At 50.6% G+C, this 26,289-nt stretch overlaps 1 protein-coding gene across 1 annotated transcript; it reads right to left on the bottom strand.

Moving 5' to 3' along the window:
- Positions 1-1,588: 1,588 nt before the first annotated feature.
- On the bottom strand, positions 1,589-16,423 carry NSMCE4A (NSE4 homolog A, SMC5-SMC6 complex component). The gene is made up of 11 exons (XM_008270611.4): positions 16,057-16,423; positions 15,563-15,640; positions 13,517-13,647; positions 10,732-10,883; positions 8,865-8,964; positions 7,935-8,025; positions 6,682-6,776; positions 4,785-4,833; positions 3,854-3,945; positions 3,689-3,769; positions 1,589-1,755 (listed from the first exon to the last, which is right to left on the bottom strand). Exons 1-10 carry the CDS (start codon positions 16,340-16,342, stop codon positions 3,701-3,703), a joined length of 1,143 nt encoding a protein of 380 aa, XP_008268833.2. The 5' UTR covers positions 16,343-16,423; the 3' UTR covers positions 1,589-1,755; positions 3,689-3,700.
- Positions 16,424-26,289: the final 9,866 nt, after the last annotated feature.

Below are 26,289 nucleotides of genomic sequence, written 5' to 3'. Positions count from 1 at the left end.
GTGGCCAACTGGGGAGTGAACCAATGGATGGAAGACCTCTCTCTCTGCCTCTCCTTCTCTCTCTGTGTAACTCTGACTTTCAAATAAATAAATCTTAAAAAAAAAATTTTAAAGTATAAGTTTAGTTGGGGCCAGTGCCATGGCATACTGAGTAAGCCACTACCTGTGGGACTGATATCCCATATGGGTGCTGGTTCTAATCCTGGTTGCTCCACTTCTGATCCAGCTCTCTACTAATTCACCTGGGAAAGCAGGAGAAGATGGCCCAAGTGCTTCAGCTCCTGCAACCACGTGGGAGACCCAGAAGAAACTCCTGGCTTCTGATTTCAGATCCCTCTGGCTCCAACCATTGCAGCCATTTGGGGAGTGAAATCAGTGGATGGAAGAACTCTGTCTCTCTCTCTCTAACTCTGCCTTTTAAATAAATAAATAAATAAATAAATAAATAAATCTTAAAAAAAAAGTATGAAGTTAGAAAACTATTAAGCACAAAATAAACAAACAAGAGAAGATTAACAGCTTTTCCACCTTGATTTGCAAAAGAATAAAGCTTTAAGTTTTTTTTAGGCAAGTACACAAATGGGGTGCATCTCGCCTAGGGGATAAGACATCATTTTGGGATGCACACATCCCATATCAGGGTGTCTGCGTCCAAATACTGGCTCCACTCCTGATTCCAGCTTCCTGCTAATGGGAGAGAGCCAGTAATGGCTCAAGTACTTGGGTCCCTGCTACCTACAAGAGAGACTGTGTACTATCCACAAGAGAGACTGTGTACTACCCACATGGTTCACTCCCCAGTTGGCCTCAACGGCTGGAACTGCGCTGATCCAAAGCCAGAAGCCAGGAGCTTCTTCCGGGTCTCCCACACGGGTGCAGGGGCCCAAGGACTTGGGCCATCTTCTACTGCTTTCCCAGGCTATAGCAGAGAGCTGGATCTGAAGAGGAGCAGCTGGGACTAGAACCAGCGCCCATATGGGATGCCAGTGCTTCAGGCCAGGGCGTTAACCCACTGCGCCACAGCGCCAGCCCCAGTGATTCTTTTTTAATAGGAGATGGGACAGTGACTTGAGTCACAGTAATTTCATTTTAAGATGAGAGGTGAGCAAACAGCAGACAGAGCAGCTGAGATGACTGATGGACCAGAGTCTTCCAGGAGCAGACACCCCTCCCCCAGGCCAGAGGGAAGGAGGGAGAAAGCAGGAAAAGAAAAAGCTGTGGAATGGGAGCAGGAACGGCCGAGGACCCAGAATACACAAGGCCCAGCAGAGACGAGGTAGGGCAGCGCACGTTAGGATGGGTCCAGTGACGGCGCTGCTGGTGAAGCGGTCCAGCCCGCCTGCCAGGAGACTGAAGTGCTTCCTGGCGTGCATCACAGGCTGAACTGTGAAACCACGGATCCTCGACCATCCTGCCTACACAGACAGTTCCACACGGTACCACCTAGTTGTTGACTTGACTCGCAACTTGACAGCGGGAGACGTGAGAGGACCCACAGTGACCCACAGGGCAGGGCTCTCCAGGGGACAGGACTGGGAAAAGGAGAAACTCTCCTGTGATCAGAAAAAGAAGGGTAACCACAACCAGCTGTGAGTATGGCAGTGAGTTTCCTTTAATCAAAGACAACTATGACAAATTCATTAACTATCAAAAGCTACATGTTACAAAAAACAATCTTCCTTTAAAAATGTGTAATCATACAATATGTACAATACATGCTACTTTCCTTTTTGGATTTCACCATCCATTGGAGTCCTAAAAAGAGGGGAGGGGGAATAACTGGTTAACAGTTGATAAATGATCGCTCCAAGTTCACACAACATACATAAATAAAATTTAACAAGTAACCCTCCCTTGGTGAGTAGTGCCCAGAGTAATCCACTTTGTACATCTTATATCTGTCTCTTTAAAAATCCTCAAAATATGTTCTCACAGAAATAAATTAGAACCAAATTTCAATTAATTGATGCACATTTTAAGAGATTACACTAAATACCTTTAAAAACACTTTATTTATCAGAAATCACATAAAATTTGAGCTAGAAGAAAATTAGCAATTACTTAGTTCATCCTCCCCGTCCCCCCACCCACCCCCATTCACAGACACACACAGGTAAGGACGGGCACTGAGTGAGACCCGGTGACCTGAGGTAAGGACAGGCACTGAGTGAGACCGAGTGACCTGAGGTGAGGACAGGCACTGAGTGGGACCGGGTGACCTGAGGTAAGGACAGGCACTGAGTGGGACCGGGTGACCTGAGGTAAGGACAGGCGCCGAGTGGGACCAAGTGACCTGAGGTAAGGACAGGCGCCGAGTGGGACCGGGCGACCTGAGGTAAGGACAGGCGCCGAGTGAGACCAAGTGACCTGAGGTAAGGACAGGCGCCGAGTGGGACCGGGCGACCTGAGGTAAGGACAGGCACCGAGTGAGACCAAGTGAACTGAGGTAAGGACAGGCGCCGAGTGGGACCGGGCGACCTGAGGTGAGGACAGGCGCCGAGTGGGACCGGGCGACCTGAGGTGAGGACAGGCGCTGAGTGAGACCGAGTGACCTGAGGTGAGGACAGGCGCCGAGTGAGACCAAGTGACCTGAGGTGAGGACAGGTGCCGAGTGAGACCCGGTGACCTGAGGTAAGGACAGGCGCTGAGTGAGATCCGGTGACCTGAGGTAAGGACAGGCGCCGAGTGGGACCCGGTGACCTGAGGTGAGGACAGGCGGTGAGTGAGACCGAGTGACCTGAGGTAAGGACAGGCGCCGAGTGAGACCCGGTGACCTGAGGTGAGGACAGGCGCTGAGTGGGACCGGGTGACCTGAGGTGAGGACAGGTGCTGAGTGAGACCTGGTGACCTGAGGTGAGGACAGGCGCTGAGTGGGACCGGGTGACCTGAGGTGAGGACAGGTGCTGAGTGGGACCAGGTGACATGCCAGAGATCTTAAAGTGGGGACAGAACCACAGAACCTCTTCCACTGCCCATCCACAGCTACCGGCAGTACAGAATGAGCACGACTAAGCGTTCTTTCAAAAAAAATATTCTCCGTCATCAAAATGAGGATTTCACAGCACAACTCCCATTTCAGAAACTCCCATTCAGGGCCGGCACTGTGGTGTAGAAGGCTAAGCCTCCCCCTGCAGTGTCAGCATCCCATGTGGGCACTGGTTCAAGTCCCAGCTGCTCCACTTCTGATCCAGCTCCCTTCTAATGCACCTGGGAAAGCAGCAGAAAATGGCCCAAGCCCTAGGGCCCCTGCATGCACATGGGAGACCAGGAAGAAGCTCCTGGTTCCTGGCTTTGGCCTGGCCGAGCCACAGCCATTGCAGCCATTTGGGGAGTGAACCAGCGGGTGGAAGATACCTCTCTCTGCTTTTCAAATAAAATAAATCTTTTAAAAAAACCTGAGTGGATTTCATTTAAAAAAAAGAAATGCCCATTTAGCAACGTCACCCTGAGGCAGCTCTGTCCTCGCCCTTTTCTGCTTTGCACGTGGGAAACAAGCAGATGGTGTGGAGCAGGCAGAATGGGGGTGGGGGGGGGCGTGACTACTGCCCCGCATCTCTGAAGAACACCCAGGCGGTCAACCCTGGGACGGGATCTTCCAACCACTGCCTGGCCTCTGTCTTTCTCGCCAGTTAGCACACGTGGGGCCCTGCAGGGAGGCAAAAGCCCAGCTGCCCCAGGGGGAGCTCACCTTCCGCGCCTGTCAAGCACTCTGCTGGCTCTGACTCGAAGCAATCACAGGCTCGGAAATCTCAAACGTCCTCACGATCTCCTGGCAGGAAGCAAGAGCGAGCGTCGGCGCCCTGGGTGCAGAGCAAAGCCAGTGCCAGCTGGCAGCAGCAGAAACACAGCTTACCTCCCAGTCCCGGTAACTCAGAGCTATAATCCCTTGATTCCTGATTTGGGAGTTCTGGTCAATTTCCTCGTTTTCTTCATTATTAACAGGTTCTGTTTGAAAGACAGAATTTTCAAAGGTTATCAAATCGGAAGAGGTAACTGGAACAGAAGCTGATGAGTAATAGGAATGGAGCCTGAACTGAGAAAAACACTTAGGCTATTACACAGTCATTAGGATGCCATGCATTAGTGAGTTGCCATCATACAATTGTAGCTGCGATTCTCTAATTTAAAAAAAAAAACTCATTATCAGGGCCAGCACCGTGGCATAGTAGGCTAAGCCTCCACATGCAGTGCCTGCATCCTGTATGGGCATCGGTTCAGGTCTTGGTTGCTCCTCTTCCAATCCAGCACTCTGCTATGGCCTGGCAAAGCAGTGGAAGATGGCCCAAGCTCTTGGGCCCCTGCACTCATGTGGGAGACCCAGAAGAAGCTTCTGGCTCCTGGCTTCAGACTTGCCCAGCTCCAGCCATGGCAGCCATCTGGGGAGTGAACTAGCAGATGGAAGAACTCTCTCTTTGTCTCTCTCTTTCTCTGTAACCCTACCTCTCAAATAAACAAATAAAAAAATCCTTTAAAAAAAAAAAAAGACAAAGAAGCTACAAACAGTGACTGCAATCACAAACTTTGTATATTAGCATTTGAGGGGAGTTGCATCATTTTGTGGCTAATCTTACAGCAGTGGCAGACACTGAATCAATGACACAGGTAAATCCACAGCAATTCTAAACTTTGCTCCTGTTTCCAGTATGTTCAGCCACAGAACATACAACACTCTAAGTTTGCTACCTACAATGAAAACTCATTCACAATTAGGAAGATGAAGCTCATAAACTCTTGTAATAAACAACTTTTTCTCCAAAACGAATTTCCCAAAGAGTATCATTTACCTATTATTGGCAGTCGGTCTTGGTCAAGTCTTATTCTTGCAAAACCATCCTAAAACAAACACATGCTTTTAGGAGCTGGGCAATATTTAGACTCAAACTTGCAAGCACTGGATGAAGTAAGTGACTGAGCAATTCTGCATCTCAGATCATCAATATGTCCCGTAAACAATGAGGAGCAGCTGCAGGCCAGCGTCCCCTGACAGGGCCTCTCAGGGTCTAACTAGCACCGACCCAAACCCAGCCTCCGTCCCGCCTCTGTAGCTCCCTGACACACAGTTTGGAACAACCCCGCATTGTGTTGTGCATAATTCTATCACTGAGACCATGAACGGCCAATGTTTTGGTCAATACAAGTATAAGGTTAAAATCAAATTCATCTCACATGTGTAGGATGCAGGCTGATGTAAAACCAACGACTGTAAAAAGCACATTTCCACAGTACAGTTCTGAGTGCAATATAGTCTTTAAACCTATTTTGAAACTTTTGAATTTCAAGAGCTACAAGACTACTTTGAAGGGGCCCAGTGTTTGGCACAGCGGGTTAAGTCGCTGTCTGCAACTCCGGCATCCCACATGGGCAACTGCTCTCCTCCTGACCCTGCCTTCCGCTGATATGCCTGGGAAAGCAGCAGAAGATGGGCCAGGGGCTCGGGCTCCTGCTTCCCCTGGGAGAGACCTGGATGAAGCTCCTGGCTTCGGGGTGGTCCAGCCCCAGGGAATTGTGGCCATTTGGGAAGTGAATCAGTGGATGGAAAATCCCTCTTTCTTTCTCTCGCTCGCTCGCTCACCAGCTAGCTATCTGTAACTCTGCCTTTCAAACAGAAACATACATACATACATGCATACATAAAAAGACTGTAAAGAGCTCCCATGCTCCTTAACTCATATCCACTTAGCTTTGGTACATGTACTTCACCACTCTCTTAGCTCTGTTGTATTATTTGAAGACCACATACAGTCTGCCTCCTCTCCCTAATCCTTCAATGTCGATTTCTTGAAAATAAGAATATTCTCTCATATAACATTTACCATACTGATGTCAAGTCTATAGTTCCATACTTAAATTTTGCCAATACTTTCGCTAAACTCAGGTTGACTACCCCTAACCTGAAAGGCTTAACACTAGAATGTGTTCTATTTCCCACATTCTGGAGCATGTGCGTATACATGATGAGGCATCTTGGGGATGTGAACCACATCTAAATACTCATTCATTTATGTTTCACATGCACCTTAAACACATAGCCTGAAGGTAATCTGATACGGTATCTCAAACGTTTCTAGACACCATGAGGCAAAGCTTCCTTGTGTGGAATCTTCCACGAGTGCCATCAAGTCTGCACTGACGTTTAGATTTGGGAGCATTTCAGATTTCCAAATTAGGGATTCTCAGCCTTTATCTATAAAATATAAAAGCCAGCACACAGATTGTTAGCCACATTCTTCTAATCTGCCAATGAATGCTTCGCTGCACTGAGTCCACGCTAAATGCTGGTTAGCACGGATCCCGCCGCTAGTTGCCATCTTTCACTTTCACCGTGCAGCCTTGTAGAGGCGTAAAGAAGGGCCGGCGCTGTGTTACAGCAGGTAAAGCACCTCCTGTAGTGCTGGCATCGCATATGGACGCTGGTTCTAGTCCCGGCTGCTCCACTTCCGATCCAGCTCTCTGCCACGGTCTAGGAAAGCAGCTGAAGATGGCCCAAATCCTTGGGCCCCTGCACCCACATGGGAGACCCAGAAGAAGCTCCTGGTTCCTGGCTTTGGATGGGTCCATTGTGGCCATCTGGGGAGTGAACCAGCGGATGGAAGACCTCTCTTTCTCTCTGCCTCTGTCTTTCAAATAAATAAATCTTTAAAAAAAAAAAAAAAGAAGCAATTAGAGAACCCTAAATCTTACCCGTATAATGAAGGAAACATGAAAGATGTTTTCTACCGTCCGGGGGAAAGAATGTGGATCAACCACAAAGTCAAAGAAGGACATTGGAGTGTCAGCTACAAACAAATGAGAAAAAAAATTCTTCAACACAGGAAAAACAATTTTTGCTCATCAGCAAGACCAATGTTCCCTAGCACGAGCCAAAGACACCAAAGAGATGAGCACGCTTCCTGCTGTGGGGTGCCAATCAGTACAGCTCTCAGAAGGTCAACATGGTATCTCTGTTAAAAAGAGGGGTACCTACCGACCTGCAGCCCTCGAACAGGCTGTCCTACTGCGCACAAAGCGACACCCCACGACGTGCCACTGCAGCGGCGGAGCCACTGATACGCTGATACCCAGAAATTACTCGTCCACTCAGAGAGCTCGGTTAGGGCACCTGTGACAGAGGCACAGCAGGGGGACCACTGGACAGATCAAGGAAGCTGTCCACGGACTGCAGGGAAGTGCACGTGTAAGAGCCACATGGCAGAAGAATGCATGTTTTAGGGTTAGCTTGTGGAAAAGCAAAAAAACCCACAAACGGAAGGAAACAATCTGAAATACACACGTGTTTTACAAGCAGCTTCCTCTGGGGAGTGAGAGGAGGCAGTAGAACAGGCACTTGACTTTGTTATTTGTCTCACTTTATGACACATTTTATTTTGTAACAGAAAAAAATCCTATCTTTTAAAGATAAAAATGAACAATTCACCAATGTTCTCACATGGGAATTCTATAAAAGAGAAGCCTCATTAGATACGTATGCAGAGAGGGGCACAGCAGGTAGCACTGTGGTACAGTAGGTTAAGCCACCACCTACAATGCCAGCATCCCATATGGGCACTGGTCCCAGCTACTTTAGTTCTGATCCAACTCCCTGCTAATGTGCTCGGGAAAACAGAATATGGCCCAAATGTCTGGGCCCCTGCCACCCACGTGTAGACCCAGATGGCGTTCTAGGCTCCTGGCTTCAGCCTGGCCCAGCCCCAAGCCATTGCAGCCGTTTAGAGATCGAACCAGCAGATGGAAGATCTCTGTCTCTTCATCTCTAACTCTGCCTTTCAAATAAATAAAATAAATCTTTAATAAACACATATGCCAAGAAAGAACCAAAATGATTCAAACATTATACAGAACTGCAAAAAATGCCTTTTAAATAAAAATACTCTCACTGGAAGTGACCCATCTGACCAACACAAGCTGCTCCACTTTCCATACGGTGCCATACTCACGATCTTCTCGAAAATATGTCTGCAACAGTCCCAGGATTCGCTCCACTTCTTTTTCTGTTGCTTCTTGATGAGATTCTTCCATTCTTTTTAACTGGAAAAAAAAAAAAAAAAAAAAAAAAAACACACACACAAGTCATTACCAAGCTGAGAAACTCACCTGCCAGTTAATAACCTTCTCCCTCTTGCTGGCCCAGACTCCTCTGAGTGTCTTTTCTTGGAGACTGCTAGCAGTCTTCATCCCCATCTTGAACGTTACCGTTCAAGAGAACATTTTCTAGTCTTAGCCACATTTTCAAATGGAGGCGGGGACTTCAAAAATTTCAAAGAAAATGGAATTAAAATCTTAGTTAACTTTGTCGCAAAAACATTTTTTTGAAATCCATGTGTAGTTTTTTCACACTACACCTTTTCCAGGAACTGTCTGAAGACTATTTGCGTTATTTCTTAACAGAAGAGTAACAGTACCCAACCAGCCATCTGCAGGTTGAACATAAAACAGCAAACTCCAAAAGGGAAGTTCTGCAGCAGGGGATCTCAGTGGGGCGTGACTTTGACTGCCCCTCCCGCACCCCCAGGGAACATCTGGCTAAGCACCAGGCAGCATTTTTGGTTGGCACAGGCACGAGGAGGATTGTTGTCGGCACTTACATCCTACAGTGCCCGGGACGGCTCCCTGCAACAAGGAATTACCCAGCCTAATGGTGCTGGGGTTGACAAAGCCTCGTTCAGAAGAACCAGTGAAAACTACAGAAATGAATCAAGGGCAAGTGGCCAACCCAATAAAATGTGCAAAGGCTTCAATGACTATTTATGCAACAGACACTAAGTCCTGCCTGAAAAGCTTCAAAGAGATGGCCAACTGCATGTGCGTTATGTCGGGGGCTATCTTCACTTGCAGCGTTTGAGAAAGTTAACTTTAGGAGAACAAACCTCGGCAGGCATCGCTCGCTGCTCTTCTATCATGCGAACTTTCCTTGGACGATCGACGCGCGGCTTTGGCACAGGGCACTCTCCTTGTATTGAACCCAACCTAATGAGAAACATGCTTTCATGTCTTTGTTTGCCTTTTCAGGAAGCTAATTCCACTAACTAAGAGCCTGGTGCAGCCACGTTCAGACCAGCATGGGTGCCGTGCGGGCTGATGGCAGACCTTCCTTCTCGGTGAGCTTCGTGACACCCTTTCTGGTCCCTAGGAGCTTTGCTCAAACACAAACACCTGCTCTCTGTACAGCAAGCCTGCGACCGTGCCTGGGACGTCTCCCGCTGGCCTGGAGTCTCTGTTCTAGCCCATTTCTGAGATGAGGGCGAGGAAGGGGGTGGGGAAGGAGTGGGCAGCTCCAGGGGTCGAAGGCCTTCGATCTAGAGGCACCAGGGCAGAGGCTCAGAGCCCAGGGCTGAGACCACGCCTGCCGGGGTAATGGGCCAAGCAGAGGCCATGAGCCTTTTTCCTTTTGCACTCTCTCCACCTTCCTCCTGGCCAAAAGCCCCAAGGCAGACTCGGGCTACGTGCAGTGCGAGATGCATCGTGCAGAGATCAAGGCCCCAAGACTATGGACCCAGGGCTATGTTTAATATATGTATTTACATAACATATATTCATAGGACATAAATATTACATGTGTACAGATTTCATCTCCATACACTTGAGATGAAAGCACAGGTGTAGCTGGACAGACATTCATGCACACAGATCCACTTCTACAGAATACGGCAGTTCCTGGAGTGCCAGAACAGAGCCCGGCTCAAGTCAGTGACAGCGTCCAGGCAGACAGAGGAAAGACCCTGCTGGGAAACCTGATCCTACACTGCTAAGACCACTGCCGAAGAAGGTCCTGGGGGCTTCTCAGGGGCGGCTTTGGGCTAAGCAAACCTCACCAGAGGGAGAGGACATTGGAGACTGAGTGACAAGCGAGTACAAGGCCACACTCAGAACTGCCCCGTGGCGAGAAGCGGGGCTGGGGGCTGAGATGAAGCTTAAGGCTCCATGTTTAGATCCCAGGATTCACGACAGACCTCAACACTCAACGGCAAAATAACAAAGACCTGGATTTTTATCCTAAGGAGGTCTGGTCATTTTCTTGTAATATCTGCAACGGCTCTCAGCCCGAGTGACCTAAGGCTGGACAGGAACGGAGGCCTGGCCCACACCACAGCCCTGCCACTTCCACAGAAGCCTGCCCAGGGAGACACCACGCGTCTCAGGAAGTTTACAGAGGCCGATCAGGACAGACAAACGTCCAGGAGGTGGACTGTTACGGAGGAAAGGACGGAAACAAGAGGGACAGTTTCCTCTGAACGAAGCATCTACTGGGAACTGCAGGCTGCCTTACACAAAACCACCAAGGGAGCTGGTTTTGGTTCCGCCAGGGGTCTCCCAGCTAGGAAGACAGAAGAAAATTTCACGTGACTACCAAGAAAAACTTGTCTTAAAACCAGGGCCGTATCCAAAAACAGAGCTGGGCAGTGTATGTTCGGACAAGGGCTTGAGTAGTCTTCACATATAGGTGAGTGACCGCCCAATGGGACGCCTGACGCCAGCCTCAGCAGGTGCACCTGCGTCCTCCTGCCCCAAGATCTCAAAGACACTCAAACAAGGATGGTAAGCCAGGACGCGGGATCCTTTAGCTTCCTCTCCCTGTGGAGAGTTTATGGGCTTTGCAATCAAAGTGTAGGAAGGCGCCGAGCACTGGCATCAGGGTTGTCACCACCACCCTACCAAATCATCTTTGTCCCTACGAGAAAAAACAGCGTAAGCTTTACAAATGGCTGGTCTGTCGGATTTTTAAAATAATCTTACAGAAAGTGGAATGTATGGGTTTTATTAAAGGTGTTTTCTGCTGTTTTGCCTGATATTTTCCAGGAGTCATAGACTATGAATTCAAAATCAGAACTATCTTCATCACGGATGAGTTCTTCAGCTTCTAGTGGATTTACACCCATATGTGTCAGCTACAAAAAATGAAGGAAGACAAAAAAACCCCAGTTAAGCCGCGAGCAATCATTCACCACATTCAACAATCTGCATCACTAACCCTTCCAGTGCCAGAGGCGAAGGCTATTTTCGGGGTCCTGCTCGGCTGCCCAGATTTCTCCTCCTACACGGCATCTCACACAGAAACGCCTGTTTTCCAAGGTCTCTTCTTTTTGGCAGAAAATACTCTCCCGTGCACTGAGAGCTTTTCTTTAGGTGGGAAGCGACATGACTCAGACCCAGAACTAGGCCCCCTGGGGACGCCTGCATCCCAGGCTGTCCCGGGCTCAGGCCAGCTCAGGCCAGCTCGACCAGCATAAACCTACAGAAGCTCCAGGACAGAGCCGGGGGTGGAGCTGGCTTTCAGACCTTAGGTTTCAGCCAGCCTCCCACCTGCTTAGCATCAGCAAGAGCTCAGCTCGCTTTAAAAGTACCTTCCAGGGCAGGACTGGTGAAGTTAAACAATTCTACCTTCCAGAAAATGCATTGTACTGAATTTACTTTTATGAAAGGACACATTTATTACATTATACTGTAAAGTACCTAGGAGTTACCAAGTCACGATGGCCGTATCATATAGAAACCATAATCACTAGGCCCCGGGAACATAACCCTATTGAAGACAACCAAACTGAAGAGGAGAAAGGCAACCAGAGCCTGGTCAGAGGGCCCGGTCAGCGCTGCTCTACCCTTGCCCGCCGCTCCTAGCACGGTACCCTCATAGCAAGACATTTGACCCGTCATTCACTTAAGGTTTTGCAAGTAATACTTTAGGACTTCAGGAATTTATTTTTGAGAGCTTTATCTCATAAACAGTAATTTTTTTAATTAATTAATTTATTTATTTTTGACAGGCAGAGTGGACAGTGAGAGAGAGAGACAGAGAGAAAGGTCTTCCTTTGCCGTTGGTTCACCCTCCAATGGCCGCCGCGGCCACCGCGCTGATCCGAAGCCAGGAGCCAGGTGCTTCTCCTGGTCTCCCATGGGGTGCAGGGCCCAAGGACTTGGGCCATCCTCCACTGCACTCCCTGGCCACAGCAGAGAGCTGGCCTGGAGGAGGGGCAACCGGGACAGAATCCGGCGCCCTGACCAGGACTAGAACCTGGTGTGCTGGTGCCGCAAGGCGGAGGATTAGCCTAGTGAGCCGCGGCGCTGGCCATAAACAGTAATTTTTAAAAATACCCAATATACAGCCACTCCGATGAGTGTGCATTTTCCTAAATGTGTTTCACTTCACAAATTTTTTTTAATTTAAGGTTTTAAAAACTACAAATTGCAGGCCGGCGCCGCGGCTCACTAGGCTAATCCTCCGCCTTGCGGCGCCGGCACACCGGGTTCTAGTCCCGGTTGGGGCGCCGGATTCTGTCCCGGTTGCCCCTCTTCCAGGCCAGCTCTCTGCTGTGGCCAGGGAGTGCAGTGGAGGATGGCCCAGGTGCTTGGGCCCTGCACCCCATGGGAGACCAGGAAGAGCACCTGGCTCCTGGCTCCTGCCATCGGATCAGCGCGGTGCGCCGGCTGCAGCGGCGGCCATTGGAGGGTGAACCAACGGCAAAGGAAGACCTTTCTCTCTGTCTCTCTCTCTCACTGTCCACCCTGCCTGTCAAAAAAAAAAAAAAAACTACAAATTGCAAACTGTCTGCCTCATGCCTCTACACATGCTTTATCGGGTTGAGACATCACAGCACTAAATCTGTTCAGTACCACGTGACACAACGACAGAAATTCAGTGTTTGAATCAAGGTGCCAGGACAGAGGCTGCCTCGGAGCAGAATCAGAAACAGACAAGGGGGCAGGGCTGGCTCAGCGGTGAGATGCCACTCGGGACATCCACACCCGGTATCAGGGCACCTGGGTGTGAGTCCCTGCTCTGCTTCCAGGTCTGGCTCCTGATCGCGGGCAGCCTATGGGGCAGCCAGCAAGTGACGGCTCAAGTATTTAGGTCCCTGCCACCCACATGGGAGACCTGGATTAAGTCCCAGGCTCCTCGCTTGGGTCTGGACCAACTCTGATATTTATAGAGCAAACCAGCAGAAGGAAGATCTGTCTCTATACATGTATCTCTCTCTCTCTCTGCCTCTCTCTCTCTCTTTTTTTTAATATGGTAAGATACAAGGTCAGTCTCTTTTTTTGGTAAATCCACCAAGGAAAAGTTATAAAATTTCAAGTAACAAGCATTCAAGCTTCAAAGACAAAGAAGGATGAATAAAACCGTATTTGTGCGGTTCTGAAATATTCTCAAAGACAGAACATCCCCCTTCTCCAGGCTTCTGCGCAGCCCAGCACAAAGGTTCCAGGTCACTGAGAATGACCCAGAACACTTATGAACTAAAAAACGGTCATTTGTAAATATCTGTAACACTCCAGAGTCTTAAACCAGAATGCAGAGATGCTCAGACCGCTCTAAGCGCCCACCCAATCCTGCACCACATAGCTCTGCTTCCCTCATTTAATCCGATCTTTTCAGGGGAACCTGAGGCCCAAAAAGCAGGATTTGGGGAGGCAAAGGAAATGAAGTAGAACAACTTGCCTATTAACATAAGCAAAGTGGATCATTATACAGCACGTGACCGATCAGACATTTCTTGGGAAGACAGAGTAGCCGTGCACTTACTAGAGTCTCGACGTATCGTAACATGTCGAACGAGCTCAGATCCGAGCGCAGCTGCTTCGCTTTCTCTTTGCCCAAGTCCGAAGCCAGAACAAGAAAATGAGCATCAAGGACTGCTTCTCTTGCCCGGGACACTACCCGACGAAGGAGGAAGACAGACACGTTACAGAACCCGCAGGATCCACGCCGAGATCTGCCCTAAGTTTCCCACCCCTTAAATCAGGATCTCCCACTGGACCAAAGTCTCAAGGGCTGAAAAGTGGCCTAAAACTGGCTCCCGTGCTCAGCCCCCAGTTTCCAGCGCAGGCTGCCAGTCTTCACAAACCCCAGCCTGCTGCCTGCTGTCCACACCCCGGCAGCTGCCCTGCAACCTCACGGCCAGCTGACGAAGACGTGCACACACCTCTCACACTCGCTTTTCCCTCGGACTCAGCTAACCCATTCCAATCAGCGTTGCCCGTGCTGAGGCCCAGTGCGTGTGCGACGCCAGCACAGTCAGGGAGGCCCAAGTGGATGTGTGGGTACGTATGGGGCAGGCATCCTGCACACGGCAGCACAGCTAACCCCAAACCAGCAGCCCACGGGCAGGAGGGAGTGACCCGAGGACAGACGCTCAAGAAGGGTTTAGGGTCCGCTATGGACGAAGCTCGGAGGGGAATGGGGCAGGCAAGCTGGATGCTCAAAGGGAGGTGGCCCTGGCTCAACCGGGCTCAGAGAGGGCAAGAGCCTGAGAGACAGCCCTGTGGGCACCCCTGCAAAGGGGGGTGCTAAAGGGAGCCAGGAAGAGAGCCAACAGGGGAACCCAGAAACACACATATAATACAAACACACAAATGCCAGCGCAGGGCTGCCTCCAAGGCTCACAGAAGCAGCCCCGAGGTGGCCGGAGAGCCTGCCGCCTCCAGTCTGCGCCTTCATCCGTCACCTCGGGAAAGTCCCTGGGGGAGTGGCCACGGGAGGAACATGGTGGACGCGGGTGCTGCACCAGGGGGCTCTAGCCCAGCTCTCCCCCCGCCCATCAGCCACATGGCGCTCATGGCCAATGTCAGCTCAGGGGAGACGTCTCGGTCACTAGGGAACTGAGACCCACAGACGCCAAGCGGTCAGAATTCTGCAGGCTGAGCGACTCCCAGGGCCCAGCTGAGTGAATCACTTTGCCTTCAACGTGTTGCTTGGAACAGCAGAAACAGCTGAGCAGGGGGAGGGTTGTGGACAAAGCTGGTAAGACGCGCTGCACAGGCCAAGGCAGCGAACAGCTGAGCATTAACAGGCAGGAGCTGGACAGCGGTCCAGGCTGGGGAGGGAAGGCAAGGCTGAGGGTGGGGTTTAAGCAGGCGCAGGCGGAGAGAAAGGCTTAGTTCCTGAAGGCTGTGATGAGATTTACCCAACACGACCCAGCAACCGTGGAGAAAAGGGTTCGTCGAGGAACCGTGGCCATCCCAGGAAACGACTAGAAATAAACACCCGTCCTGGGAGACCATGAGGAGCTGTGGTGCCATGGATTCCTCTTTTCCACTCTGCCTGTCCGCCATCTGCCTTCCGCCTGGCACAGACTGGGAGAGGGCCCCAGGGGAGAGCGCTCTGGGTGGCTGTCCCAGGCTCCAACGCACAGCCCCCAGAGAACCCACTGCACCTCTCCCGTGGCTGAACACAGACCACTGCTGCAGCTTCTAGCTCCATCAGGCCTGCTCCCTGTCTCACGGACACTCAGCAGGTGCACCTGCAGGCAGGGACCCCTTAGCAGAGGGACAGGAGGCCCAACAGCAAGGAGCTTGGAGGCGGCCAGGAAAAGAAACAGGCTGGGTTCCGTACTCTAGCCATTCAACAAACGAAGAGGACTTGGACTTGGATCAGGGGTCGGCACCCACCCCTGGGGTTTCACTTGGAGCTCTCAGTTTTAGGCTGGGCAAATGGCAGGTGCACATGAAAGCCCCAAAACTGGGGGAGCTCCATGTAAACGCGGCAGCTGCCTGACGTTAGTACATCGGCTCTGACAGAAAGCCAATTAAAATGACCCTAAGACACAGGAGATGGCAAAGGATCAATCACCTTCATTGAACAGCGTGTTGGCCTCCTCGAGGACCTCTGTTAACTTGTCGCTGGCGTTCAGTATATCCTCCCGGTTTTCTATTCGAGAATAAAAACGCAGTGAGGAGGAGTTGACAGTGTCGCCCCTGCGGCGGCACAGCCGCGACCCCCGCCCCCGGGGGTTTCTCCGAACATCTCTGCAGCCAGGAGAGGCTGCCTCCGACCTGCCCGTGAAGCGCCGGGCGCTCCCCCAGCCCCGGGGAGGGGCCCGAGCACCGGACGGCGCGCGGCGGGGCCCGCAGGCCACCGCACGCAGGGCGAGGAGCAGGCTCCGCGTCGCGCCCGGGCCGCCCCGGCTCTCCGCGGAGCCGCAGCCCGGGTCGGGTCCGGCCGCGCCGGCCACAACGCGGGAGCGCGGGCGCCCGCGGCCCGGCCGAGCCGGCGCCGCCTGGGCCTGCGCCCGCCGCCGCCCCTCGCCCTCTCCCCGCCCGCGCGGGCCCGCGGCGCCGCCTTACGTTGCACGGAGTTGATGAGCGCCCGGTACTGATGGCGGATCTGGCGGCACAGGCCGTGGTCCGTCTCCGCCTCCAGGCTGGCCGGGTCCATCATCTCGTCCCCGGAGTCCGACGGCTCCGTCTCGTCCAGGCTCGGGCGCTCCGGGGCCTCCCTGCGCTCGGGCGCGGCGCCGCGGCGGGACGCGGGCGACAGCGGGGACCGCGAGCGGGAGCGGGTGCGATCGCGGTGCGGGTCCCGGCCCCGGCCCCGGCCCTCGGGCCGGCGGCCGCTGCTGTCGCCGGACATCGCGCCAATCGGCGGTGCAACTTCGGGACGGCGGAAGTTCGCGCCAGAAACTGAAAGCTCGGCTCGGCGCGAGCGCCCGCTGCCCGCGAACGCGGCTCCCGGCGGCCGCCGAGCGCACAGCGACGCCTGTGGCGGGAGGCCGGCGAGGGCTGGCCGGGCCCAGCGGGGAGCCGCTGCGGCCGCCCGCCGCGTCCCCTCGCTCCCCAGGGCACGGGCGCGCGGGGTCTCGGGGCCTGGGGCAGCCGGCAGCAGCGCTCGCGGACCGAGGGACCCGGGCTCCTGGGCTGCCCGGCCTCCGTGGCCGCGCATCGGCTACCGTCTTTCTGCACATCCGTGCTCTCCACCAAGAGGGGGGAGCCGCTTCCAGTCCCAGCTGCTCCCCTTCCGACCCGCTCCCTGCTGCTGGGCCTGGCAAAGCGGAACCTGGGGCCCCTGCACCCGCTAGGAGGCCAGGTGGAGCGCCAGGCTCCTGGCTCCTGGCGTCTGCAGCCGCTAGGGAGTGAACCAGCTGATGGAAGACCTCTCTCTCTCTCTCTCCCTCTCTCTCTGCCTTTCAAATGTTCTTAAAAACAACAACAACAAAAAAACCTCCTCAAGGGCTCAAGAAGGTATATGCAGAATTAGATCCACAATAGTTTCAAAGATAAAAGTATAAATTCTGACCCATGCATTTTGGGTTGTGTTGCAAATGTTTCCCAAAAGTTCACACAAGCGCTATGATAACTGACAGTGCATCTGATAACCAAGGTAGTTACTAAGCAACTAAAGGAAGGGTAGGGCATACAGTGTGGATACGCCAGGCCAAGGGTTAATTCCACCTCAGGGGGGACAGGGCAGTACAAGATGTCAGCACATTGCTCGGAATGGCATGCAACTTAGAACACTGGAGTTATTTCTGGAATTTTCCACTTGAAATTTTTGAGCTACAGTTAACCACAAGAAATCTAAACTGTGGAAAGCAAAACCATGGGTAAGGGGTACAACTGTGCTATAAAATTCTCAGGGAAAAATATAGGTGTTACCCTGTTGACCTTGGACAAGGTGACAATTTCCTAGATATGACACCAAAAGAACTTGCAACTGAAAAAAAAATAGCTCCTTTGGAGACCAGGTTTGTGGTCATGAGCTACAGCTGCACGAGGAAATTAATGCAAGTGCCCAGGATGAACAAGAGGAAAGACGTTAGCATCTTAGGCCTGGAGGGTCCCAGGGAAGAAGTGGTGTGAGCAGAAGCCCACAGGGGATAAAGCCAGGAAAGGAGCTATGGCCCTACTGGGATGCAGCCATGCCAGGACCAAGTATAAACAAAGAGAGAGAGAGTGGGGCAGAAATACCCTGACCTGGCTTCCACACTTCTCCCATGGCTGCGGCCAACAAGAAGCCAGAAGACAAGAGAACCTGCATGATGTAGCCTGTCGGTCAGTCGTGGGGCAGAACAGGGCAAGAAAGGTTGAGATGGATATGAGGGGGCATGGGGACAAGTGAGTATTGTGGGTGAATGATACGGTGTAGTCTGTTTAGCTAGGTATAATAGAAACCCCATGAGAGTACACTAGCTAAAATAGTTATCCTTTTCCTTGTGAAACTAGAGGTCTGAAAGTAGGCAGGGAAGGTTTGGTACATTGGTTTAACAGCTCACTCATCTGCCAACCACACATTTTATTTTTTTAAAGGAACAACAACAACTCTTAAGTCAGGATGCCAGGCAAGTCTACAAAGATACTGTGTGGTCCTTGTGCGTACTGAACCCAAGGCAGGCACGAGTCACCCAGTCCCAAACCAGCAGCAAGGGAGGTTGGGAAACAATCTCCTTTTAAAAAAGTATTTACTCTTATGACTTCAATATAGATTATGTGTAACAACCTTATCGTTTTGTTTTTATAGGGGGTTTTCTGTGTGTATAATATACCAGTTATAACACTGTAAATTTTGTGAATATGTATCATGATGTATTCATTAAACTGTTTAACCCAGGTGAAAAAAATTAATTAACTAATCCAAAACTAAAAATTATTTAATCATTTATTTGAGGGAGGGAGTGAGAGTTCCCTGCTGTCAAGGAGTCCCTCAAAAGATACAATGTTACAGTTCTCTCCCAAACCAAATGGGAAAGCAAATTCTCAGGTGGAAAACAAAATTTCTAATAGTTCTGGAAATGTAACCTCTATGAAGGACAGCAAACTAAAAGTTTCAGATCAGATCAGATCTTATTTGCTGCTAGGAATTTTTTTTAAAAAGATTTATTCATTTATTTAAAAGTCAGAGTTACACAGAGAGAGAAGGAGAGGCAGAGAGAGAGAGGGAGGGAGAGAGAGAGAGAGATCTTCCATCTGTTGGCTCACTCCCCAATTGGCCTCAACGGCCGAAGCTGTGCCGATCCAAAGCCAGGAGCCAGGAGCTTCTTCTGGGTCTCCCATGCGGGTTCAGGGGCCCAAGGACTTGGGCCATCTTCTACTGCTTTCCTAGGCCGTAGCAGAGAGCTGGATCGGAAGTGGAGCAGCCTGGTCTTGAATCAGCGCCCATATGGGATGCTGGCACTGCAGACGGCGGCTTTACCCACTATGCCACAATGCTGGCTCCCAGGATTTTTGACCGTAGCAGACATGTACAGTCCAGCCTGGGATGAGTAATATCATCAACAGTGTGTTCATTGTGGCCACTGTCATGAATGTATCACTTGTGATACAAGTCCACAGTCAGCGTGCCTCTGGCTTCCAGGAAACGCTGGACATTCTTAAAAACATTTGTCTGTGCCAGTGATTGCATGCATCCCTTTCTGTGTCTTTCAGTTATTAATAAAATGTTCATTGGGTGCCCACCATGTGCTAAGCAACATGCGAGACGCTGGAGATACTGTATTAAAGACAATGCACAAAGCACTTGCACTCTTGAAGCTTACAGAGTTTGAAGGGTGTCAGACAGTCACTAAGGGGACACAAATGCAAACACAGAATTCCCGCTGGGAAGAAAGCACAAGGTGCGAGGTGAGAACTTTGACCCAGACACCGGAGTCAGTGCCAGATGGGGGCGGGCAGACACAGGTGGGAGGGAGAGGAGCAGACGAGCGTGCCCCAACAGCAAACGGCTCTTGTAACAGACACGGCTCTCCAGGTCGAGTTCTGCACCTGAAGCCATTTCCAACTGGAAAAATTAAAATAAGACTGGGGCCATTGTGTAACATGCTTAACCCCCTCGAAATTAAAAGAGCCCCTAAATTTAAAAATCTTTTTTGAGTCTCTCATGTCAACAAAATGGGATCTGTTAACACAAGCACACCTAGAAAGTACTGGGACCCCAACACCAGAGCCTGCCTCAGTAGCCCTGTGCTTCTCAGAGTTTAATGTGCATTCGCTTCACCTGGGGCTTTGGTTAAAAACACAGATTCTGGCCTGCGCCACGGCTCACTAGGCTCGTCTTCCGCCTGCGGCACCGGCACCCCGGGTTCTAGTCCCGGTTGGGGCGCCAATTCTGTCCCGGTTGCTCCTCTTCCAGTCCAGCTCCCTGCTGTGGCCCGGGAGTGCAGTGGAGGATGGCCCAAGTGCTTGGGCCCTGCACCCCATGGGAGACCAGGAGAAGCACCTGGCTCCTGGCTTTGGATTGGCGCAGCGCCGGCCATAGCAGCCATTTGTGGGGTGAACCAATGGAAGGAAGACCTTTCTCTTTGTCTCTCTCTCTCTCACTGTCTAACTCTGCCTGTCAAAAAAAAAAAAAAAAAAGATAAAAACACAGATTCTGATTCCGTGTTCTGGGGAGGGGCCCCTGGGGCGTTTCTGACAGCCCCTGTGATGCTGGTGCTGCCGACCATGGACTACACTTTCAGCTGTGATACCTGAGGGACACAGAGCAGCTCAAACACGTTTACTCAGCCCAGAAGGCCAGAGGGAGACCCTTTGCTTTATTCCTATCAGTGGGATATAGTTCACATAGTATAAATTCATGCTTTTTAAAATGATTTATTTATTTTTTGAAAGGTAGAGTTAGAGAGGCAGAGGCACAGAGAGAGAGAGAGATAGAGAGAAAGAAAGAGAGATCGTCCATCCGCTGGTTTACTCCCCAAATGCCTGCAACGGCTGGAACTGGGCTGATCTGAAGCCAGGAGCCAGGAGCTTCTTCCTGGTCTCCCACATGGGTGCAGGGGCCTAAGCACTTGGACCTTCTTCCACTGCCTTCCCGGGCCATCAACAAGGAGCTGGATTAGAAATGGAGCAGCCGGGACTTGAACCGCTGCCCATATGGGATGCTGGCATTGTAGGTGATGGCTTTATCCAGTAAGCCATAGTGCTGGCCCCAAAATTCATACTATTCAAGTGTACAATTCTATGGTCTTTATTACACTCCCAAGGTTGTGTAACCGTCATATTTTTAGAAGATTTTTATCGTCCTAGTGGAAAACTCATACCTACTAACAGTCATTCCGCATTCACCCCCAGTCCTCCCCCACCCCTGGCAACCATTTGCCTCTTTTCTGTTTCTATAGGTTCACCTGTCCTGGACATTTCACACAAGTGACAACATACAATACGCTGTCTCTGTGTCTAGGACAGTGTTTCTTTTTTTAAAGATGTATTTCTTTAATTGAAAGGCAGTGTTACAGAGAGGCAGAGGCAGGGGGGTGGGAGAGGGAGAGAGAGAGAGAGATGAGCGATCTTCCATCCGCTGATTCACTCCCCAGATGTCTGCAATGGCCAGGGGTGGGCCCGCAAAGCCAGGAGCCAGGAGCTTCACCCGGGTCTCCCACTTGGGTGCACTTGGGCCATCTTCCACTGCTTTCCAGGCACATTAGCAGGGAGCTGGATCCCACAGCTCCAGTCCCTAGGACAGTGTTTTCAAGGCCTAGCTATGTGCACCTCACTCTTTTTTCTGGCCTCATAATGTTCCCTATGGACATACCACAGTTTGTTTACACATCCATCAATTGGTGTCCATTTGGGCTGTTTCTGAAGTAGACAGGCATGCAGGTTAAAATTGATTAGGTTTGTGAGCTGGAAGACCACACCTTCGCCATGCCCCTGTGTGGCCTCTACCTGGCTACACCTGGGTGCCCACCAGCCAATCAGGTTAATTAACCACTCCCCTTTGGAAGTGGGTTAAAAGCCTGGGACACGGTGTGTCCGCCCTCTCTTCTTTGCCCTGGCTTCTGGCCAGGAGGGGCTGGCTGTAGCCCTGTGCCTCCAGGGCCACCCGCCCTAGGCTTCCTGGTGCTCGGTATGAACCCAGATTTACCTCTCTTAAATAAAGCTCTCACTCTCCTATGCACCTTTCGCACTAAATAAAAGCCTAAAATGTACCCTGCTCCTCGTAATGATGCTGGTATTTAGAATTCTTCTCTGAATATTAGGCAAGAACCCTCTTGGGCTCATTAATATGGTGGATTTATTAATAAGCATATGGTGAGATCGTATGACGCCCCAAATTCCAGTAACATGCGGCATCCCAGATGGTGCTCCTGGGGAACTTTAAGGGCCACATTTTGATATGTTTTAGGGGGTCATTTCCGATATCATGAGCAGGACTTTGAAGTGTAAGATGCTGGGCTTCAGAGCTTCCGCAGTGGGTGCTGGGCTTCAGGCCTGTCCCACACACACATAGGCTCAGTTTCTGACTTCCTACCTAACATAACCTCGCTCTCTCCATTCTGATTTGATAACAGAATTTGGCCCCCTAAAATATAATATCGGAATGTGGCCCCTTAAAGTTCCCCAAAAGTCCCATCTGGGTCACCACATGTTATCAGAATTTGGGGTGCCATATGATATCACCATATGCTTATTAACAAGTTCCCAATATTAATAAGCCCATGGAGTCCCTGCTGTCAAGGTGTTGCTTCGCTTATAGTTTCTGATTACATTATCCCCTTCCCCAACCTCCCGACCCACAGTCCCACTGCCTGCCTTCTGTCTGGAGCCCTCGTCCCAGGGTCCTCTGGACTGGCCGCCCTTGGCTCTTGCCGTGCAGGTGCCCCGCAGGGCTCCCCTCTGCTGCCCTCTTGGTCCACGCCCTGGCTTTGCTGAGGCGCCCTCTTAGAGGAGACGCCGAGGAGGAGCGTTGTGTGAGTCTGAGGAATGCCTCAATGCTATCGGCTAAGCGGAGTCTAAATCCCTGTACCAGGGCTGTGGCATATCTGGTAAAGCCAGCGCCTGGGGTGCTGGCATCCTATATGGGTGTTGGTTCGAATCCCATCTGCCCCTGCACCCAGGTGGGAGACCGGGATCCAGTCCCTGGGCTTCAGATTGGCCCCACTGCCTCTGCCTCTCTGTAACTTTTCCTTTCAAATAAATAACTTAAAATAAACACAAATAAATTCCTGTTCCAGGCTCTTGAGTTAAGTTTCAAAGTAATAAAGTTTATTAAAAAGGTGAGGAAGCCACACACACATGGACCATGTTTAGGAATAGAGTGGACTAGGAAGGGAAGCGAGAGAGAGAGAGAGAGAGAGAGAGAGAGGAAGATTCAGTGACCTGCCTTATATGTTCTGTCTGCTCCCGTAAGGATACTTTCTTTCTCACTGTATGAAGATGATGAACTTTAAATATTATCTTTTTGTTTTATAAATCCACCTGCTAGTGTGATACTATCACTTTGAGTTTATTTGAGAGCTTTTAAATAATCAGCAATTCTAAGCTTTTCCTGGCAAATACTTTGTTTTCTTTGTGTTGTCTGACATATGGTAGTAATTTCAGCAGGCTATTTTGTGAATTTTAATTGGGCAAATATGAGGTAACAAAAAAAGTTTAAAAACTAATAAAACTAGAGCTGGCATTGTGGCACAGTGGGTTAAGCCACTTCTTGAAACTCTGGCATCCTGTATGAGTGCCAATTCCAGTCCTGGTTGCTCCATTTCCAATTCAGCTCCCTGCTAATATACCTGGGAAAGCAGCAGACAGCGGCCCAAGTACTTGGGACCCTGCTACCCACGTGGGAGGCCTGAATAGAGCTCCTGGCTCCTGGCTTCAGTCTGGCCCAGCCCTGGGGGATTGGCAGTCATTTGGGGGAGTGAACCAGTGTATGGACGCTCTCTCTCCTCTCTCTGTAACTTTGTCATTCGAATAAATAAATATTTTTTAAAACTCGAAAAAACCTTCTCTTTATAATTAAACTTTGAAATATTTCAAATCTCCCCCAAACAAAGAGAGAGAGAAAGAGGTTTTTGCTATTGTTAATTAATTAACGTTTTGGTCAAGGATCATTTCATGGCCACCAGGCCAAATGAATGGCTGCACTTACACTGCTGTCCTGTGGGGGCGCTGGTCAGCCAGGGATCAGAAGTGCCTGCAGGTTTTCAGCTGCTTGCCGTTTGCAAGTACTGGGACCCTGGCTGGTGATTTTTAATGTAATTGAAAAATTCGTGTCTCAGAGGAATGTCACCCAAGTACTACTAGTGAGAAGACTGAAAAGCTGCTCCTGGGTTAATAAATTGGGAATGGAAGTTAGATGTCATAGCAAGCCGCGCAGGGCTGGGAAGAGAGCAGGCGATGCCGAGGAAACAGGCAGAGAGGCCCACAGTCGCTGCAGCCGTGGGCCCTCTGGGGCACCCCTCTACGTTTACGCCGCTCTGTGGGAAATTTGACTTAAGTTATTTGAATGTTGACTGACACGAGAACATCGGGAAAGCGTGAGGGGTGTGATCGCCCTGAGCACCTCTTCTGGAGTAGAGATTTTCTGTTTTCACGCACGGCATCTTGTCTTCCCGCGGCCTGTGAGGAAGGTGGGTGGGGGCATCCCATTTTACACCTGGTGAGACTGAGGGGCTCAGCATTTGGCAGTGGATCCAATTGGCTGCCAGAAAGGAGGTGGATTGCGAATAAAAGCCCAGGAAACGTTTAAGTTATTTTTAAAAAACTGTTAAGGCAAACAACTCCATCAAAAGTTAACATTTGTGAAAAAAATGAATTTTGGTCAATTAAACCTAGCACTCTGAATAGTAGAACAATTTTTCAAAAAGATTCCTTTATTCATTTGAAAGGCAGAGTTACAGAGACAGGGGGAGTGGGCGAGGGCGAGAGAGAGAGAGAGAGAGAGAGAGAGAGCAAGTGAGGTCTTCCATCTACTTGTTCTCTCCCCAAATGGCCACAATGGCTGAGGCTGGGCCAGGTTGAAGCCAGGAGCCGAGAACTCCATCCAGGTCTCCCACCTGGCTGCAGGGACCAAGCGCTTGGCCATTTTTCTCTGCTGCTTTTCCAGGCGCATTAACAGGAAGCCTGGATCAGAAGTGGAGCAGCTGGGGCCTGAACCAGCACCCACATGGGACGCTGGCACCACAGGCAGTGGCTTAACCCACTGTGCCACAACCCAGCCCCAGTGAATGATTTTTTAATTGACTGAGTAGTGCACTTATTTATTTTATTCTATTTTTTTCATTGACAGGGAGAGAGATAAAGACACAGAGAGAGCTCCTGTCCCCTGGCTCACTCTCCCAAACTGGGAACTGGGAACTCAACCCAGGTCGTCCATGTGGGTGGCAGGGAGTCACCTATTTGAGCCATCACCTGCCGCCTCCCAGGGTGCGCCTTAGGAGGAAGCTGGAATTGGGAACAGAGCCAGTATTTGAACCCTGCACCCCAACGTGGGATGTGGGTGTCCCAAATAGTGGCTTAACTGCTAGGCCAAACACCCACCTTGAACAGTAGAATAATTTTTAAAAACTAAATATTTCTAAATTACATTTTCTTTGAAACAATTACTACATTCCCATGAGATAAAGTCCCTAGACTAGAAAAGAAACTGTGAGAAGAGACAACCCCCTCACCCCTGCCCCAGGCCAGCTGGGGTTCTGAGTTTCCTGTGTGGTTTCCAGGCCCATTTCTCCATGATGATGGAGTTCACTGTATGGTTATGCTGAGGTCCTGGACTTTATACCCTCGTGCTGTATACAGTGTAGTGCGTGCATATGCATTGATGTCTTCCTTTTTTTGACCACATGTATTGAAAGTGCATTGGGGCCGGTGCTGTGGTGCAGTGGATTAACACCCTGGCCTGCAGTGCCGGCATCCCACATGGGCCCTGGTTCTGATCCAGCGCTCTGCTATGGCCTGGGAAAGCAGTAGAAGATGGCCCAAATTCTTGGGCCCCTGCGCCTGGGTGGGAGACCAGGAAGAAGCTCCTGGCTCCTGGCTTCAGATCGGCACAGCTCCGAGCGTTGTGGCCAACTGGGGAGTGAACCATCGGATGGAAGACCTCTCTCTCTCTCTCTCTCTCTGCCTTCCTCTCTCTGTGTAACTCTGATTTTCAAATAAATAAATCAAAAAGAAAAGAAAAGAAAGTGCATTATACACACTGTTTTGCCCTGTAATCTTTTTCAGTTGATGCTGTGTCTTGGGGGAGTTTCCTGTGTTGGTCCACAAGGAACTCCAGTCTCCGGATCATAGTTGGCTTAGTTTTCTGTCATGTGATTGTACCTTTACTCTACTCGTCTGCTATTTAGCATTAGTCTACCTGCTCATTCTCTCTTTCTCAAGGGAACACATTTTTATTTATTTGATAGGTACACTGACAGAGAAAGGGGAGAGACAGAGTGAGAAAGAGATCGTCCATCCACCTGTTCATCCCCCAGATGGCTGAAGCAGGCCTGGGCTGGGCCAGGCTGAAAAGCCTGGAGCTCCGTCCGGGTCTCCCACGTGGGTGCAGAGACCACACCCTGGGGCCGGCCTCCACTGCCTCCCCAGGAGCATCAGCAGGGAGCTGGACTGGAATCGAATCAGCTTGAACAGGCAGTAAGGGAGCATCCTGACATTTCCCAAAAGGACAGCTGCTGCTACGAGCTAAGCTGAAGCCGACGACGACCTGTTCCACTTTTCTTAGGAGCGCTTTGGATGTTATTGCTTTTTTTATTTTCTTAAGGCTGCTTTGCTTTCCAAGGCTGGTCCCAGACAAAATATAAAACTTCTCCAAGAAAATTAGATGGCAGGGGGCACCGGCTCTGGATCCCAGATAAACAGAGAGAAAGAGCG

The sequence above is a fragment of the Oryctolagus cuniculus genome, chromosome 15, assembly GCF_964237555.1.
Source record: "Oryctolagus cuniculus chromosome 15, mOryCun1.1, whole genome shotgun sequence".
NCBI lineage: Eukaryota > Metazoa > Chordata > Mammalia > Lagomorpha > Leporidae > Oryctolagus > Oryctolagus cuniculus.
The sequence above is the reverse complement of the archived record's forward strand: the minus strand, read 5'-3'. Positions and strand labels throughout refer to the sequence as shown.

Bases quoted from the DNA above. Each gene is read 5' to 3' on its own strand.
- NSMCE4A (XM_008270611.4), bottom strand. From the start codon at position 16,342: ATGTCCGGCGACAGCAGCGGCCGCCGGCCCGAGGGCCGGGGCCGGGGC. The intron at 8,026-8,864 runs GTTTGTTCTCCT...TTTTTTTTCCAG, and splicing joins AGCGAGCGATGCCTGCCGAG to TTAAAAAGAATGGAAGAATC. The intron at 4,834-6,681 runs GTAAGATTTAGG...TGTTTGTTTTAG, and splicing joins ATGTTTCCTTCATTATACGG to GATGGTTTTGCAAGAATAAG.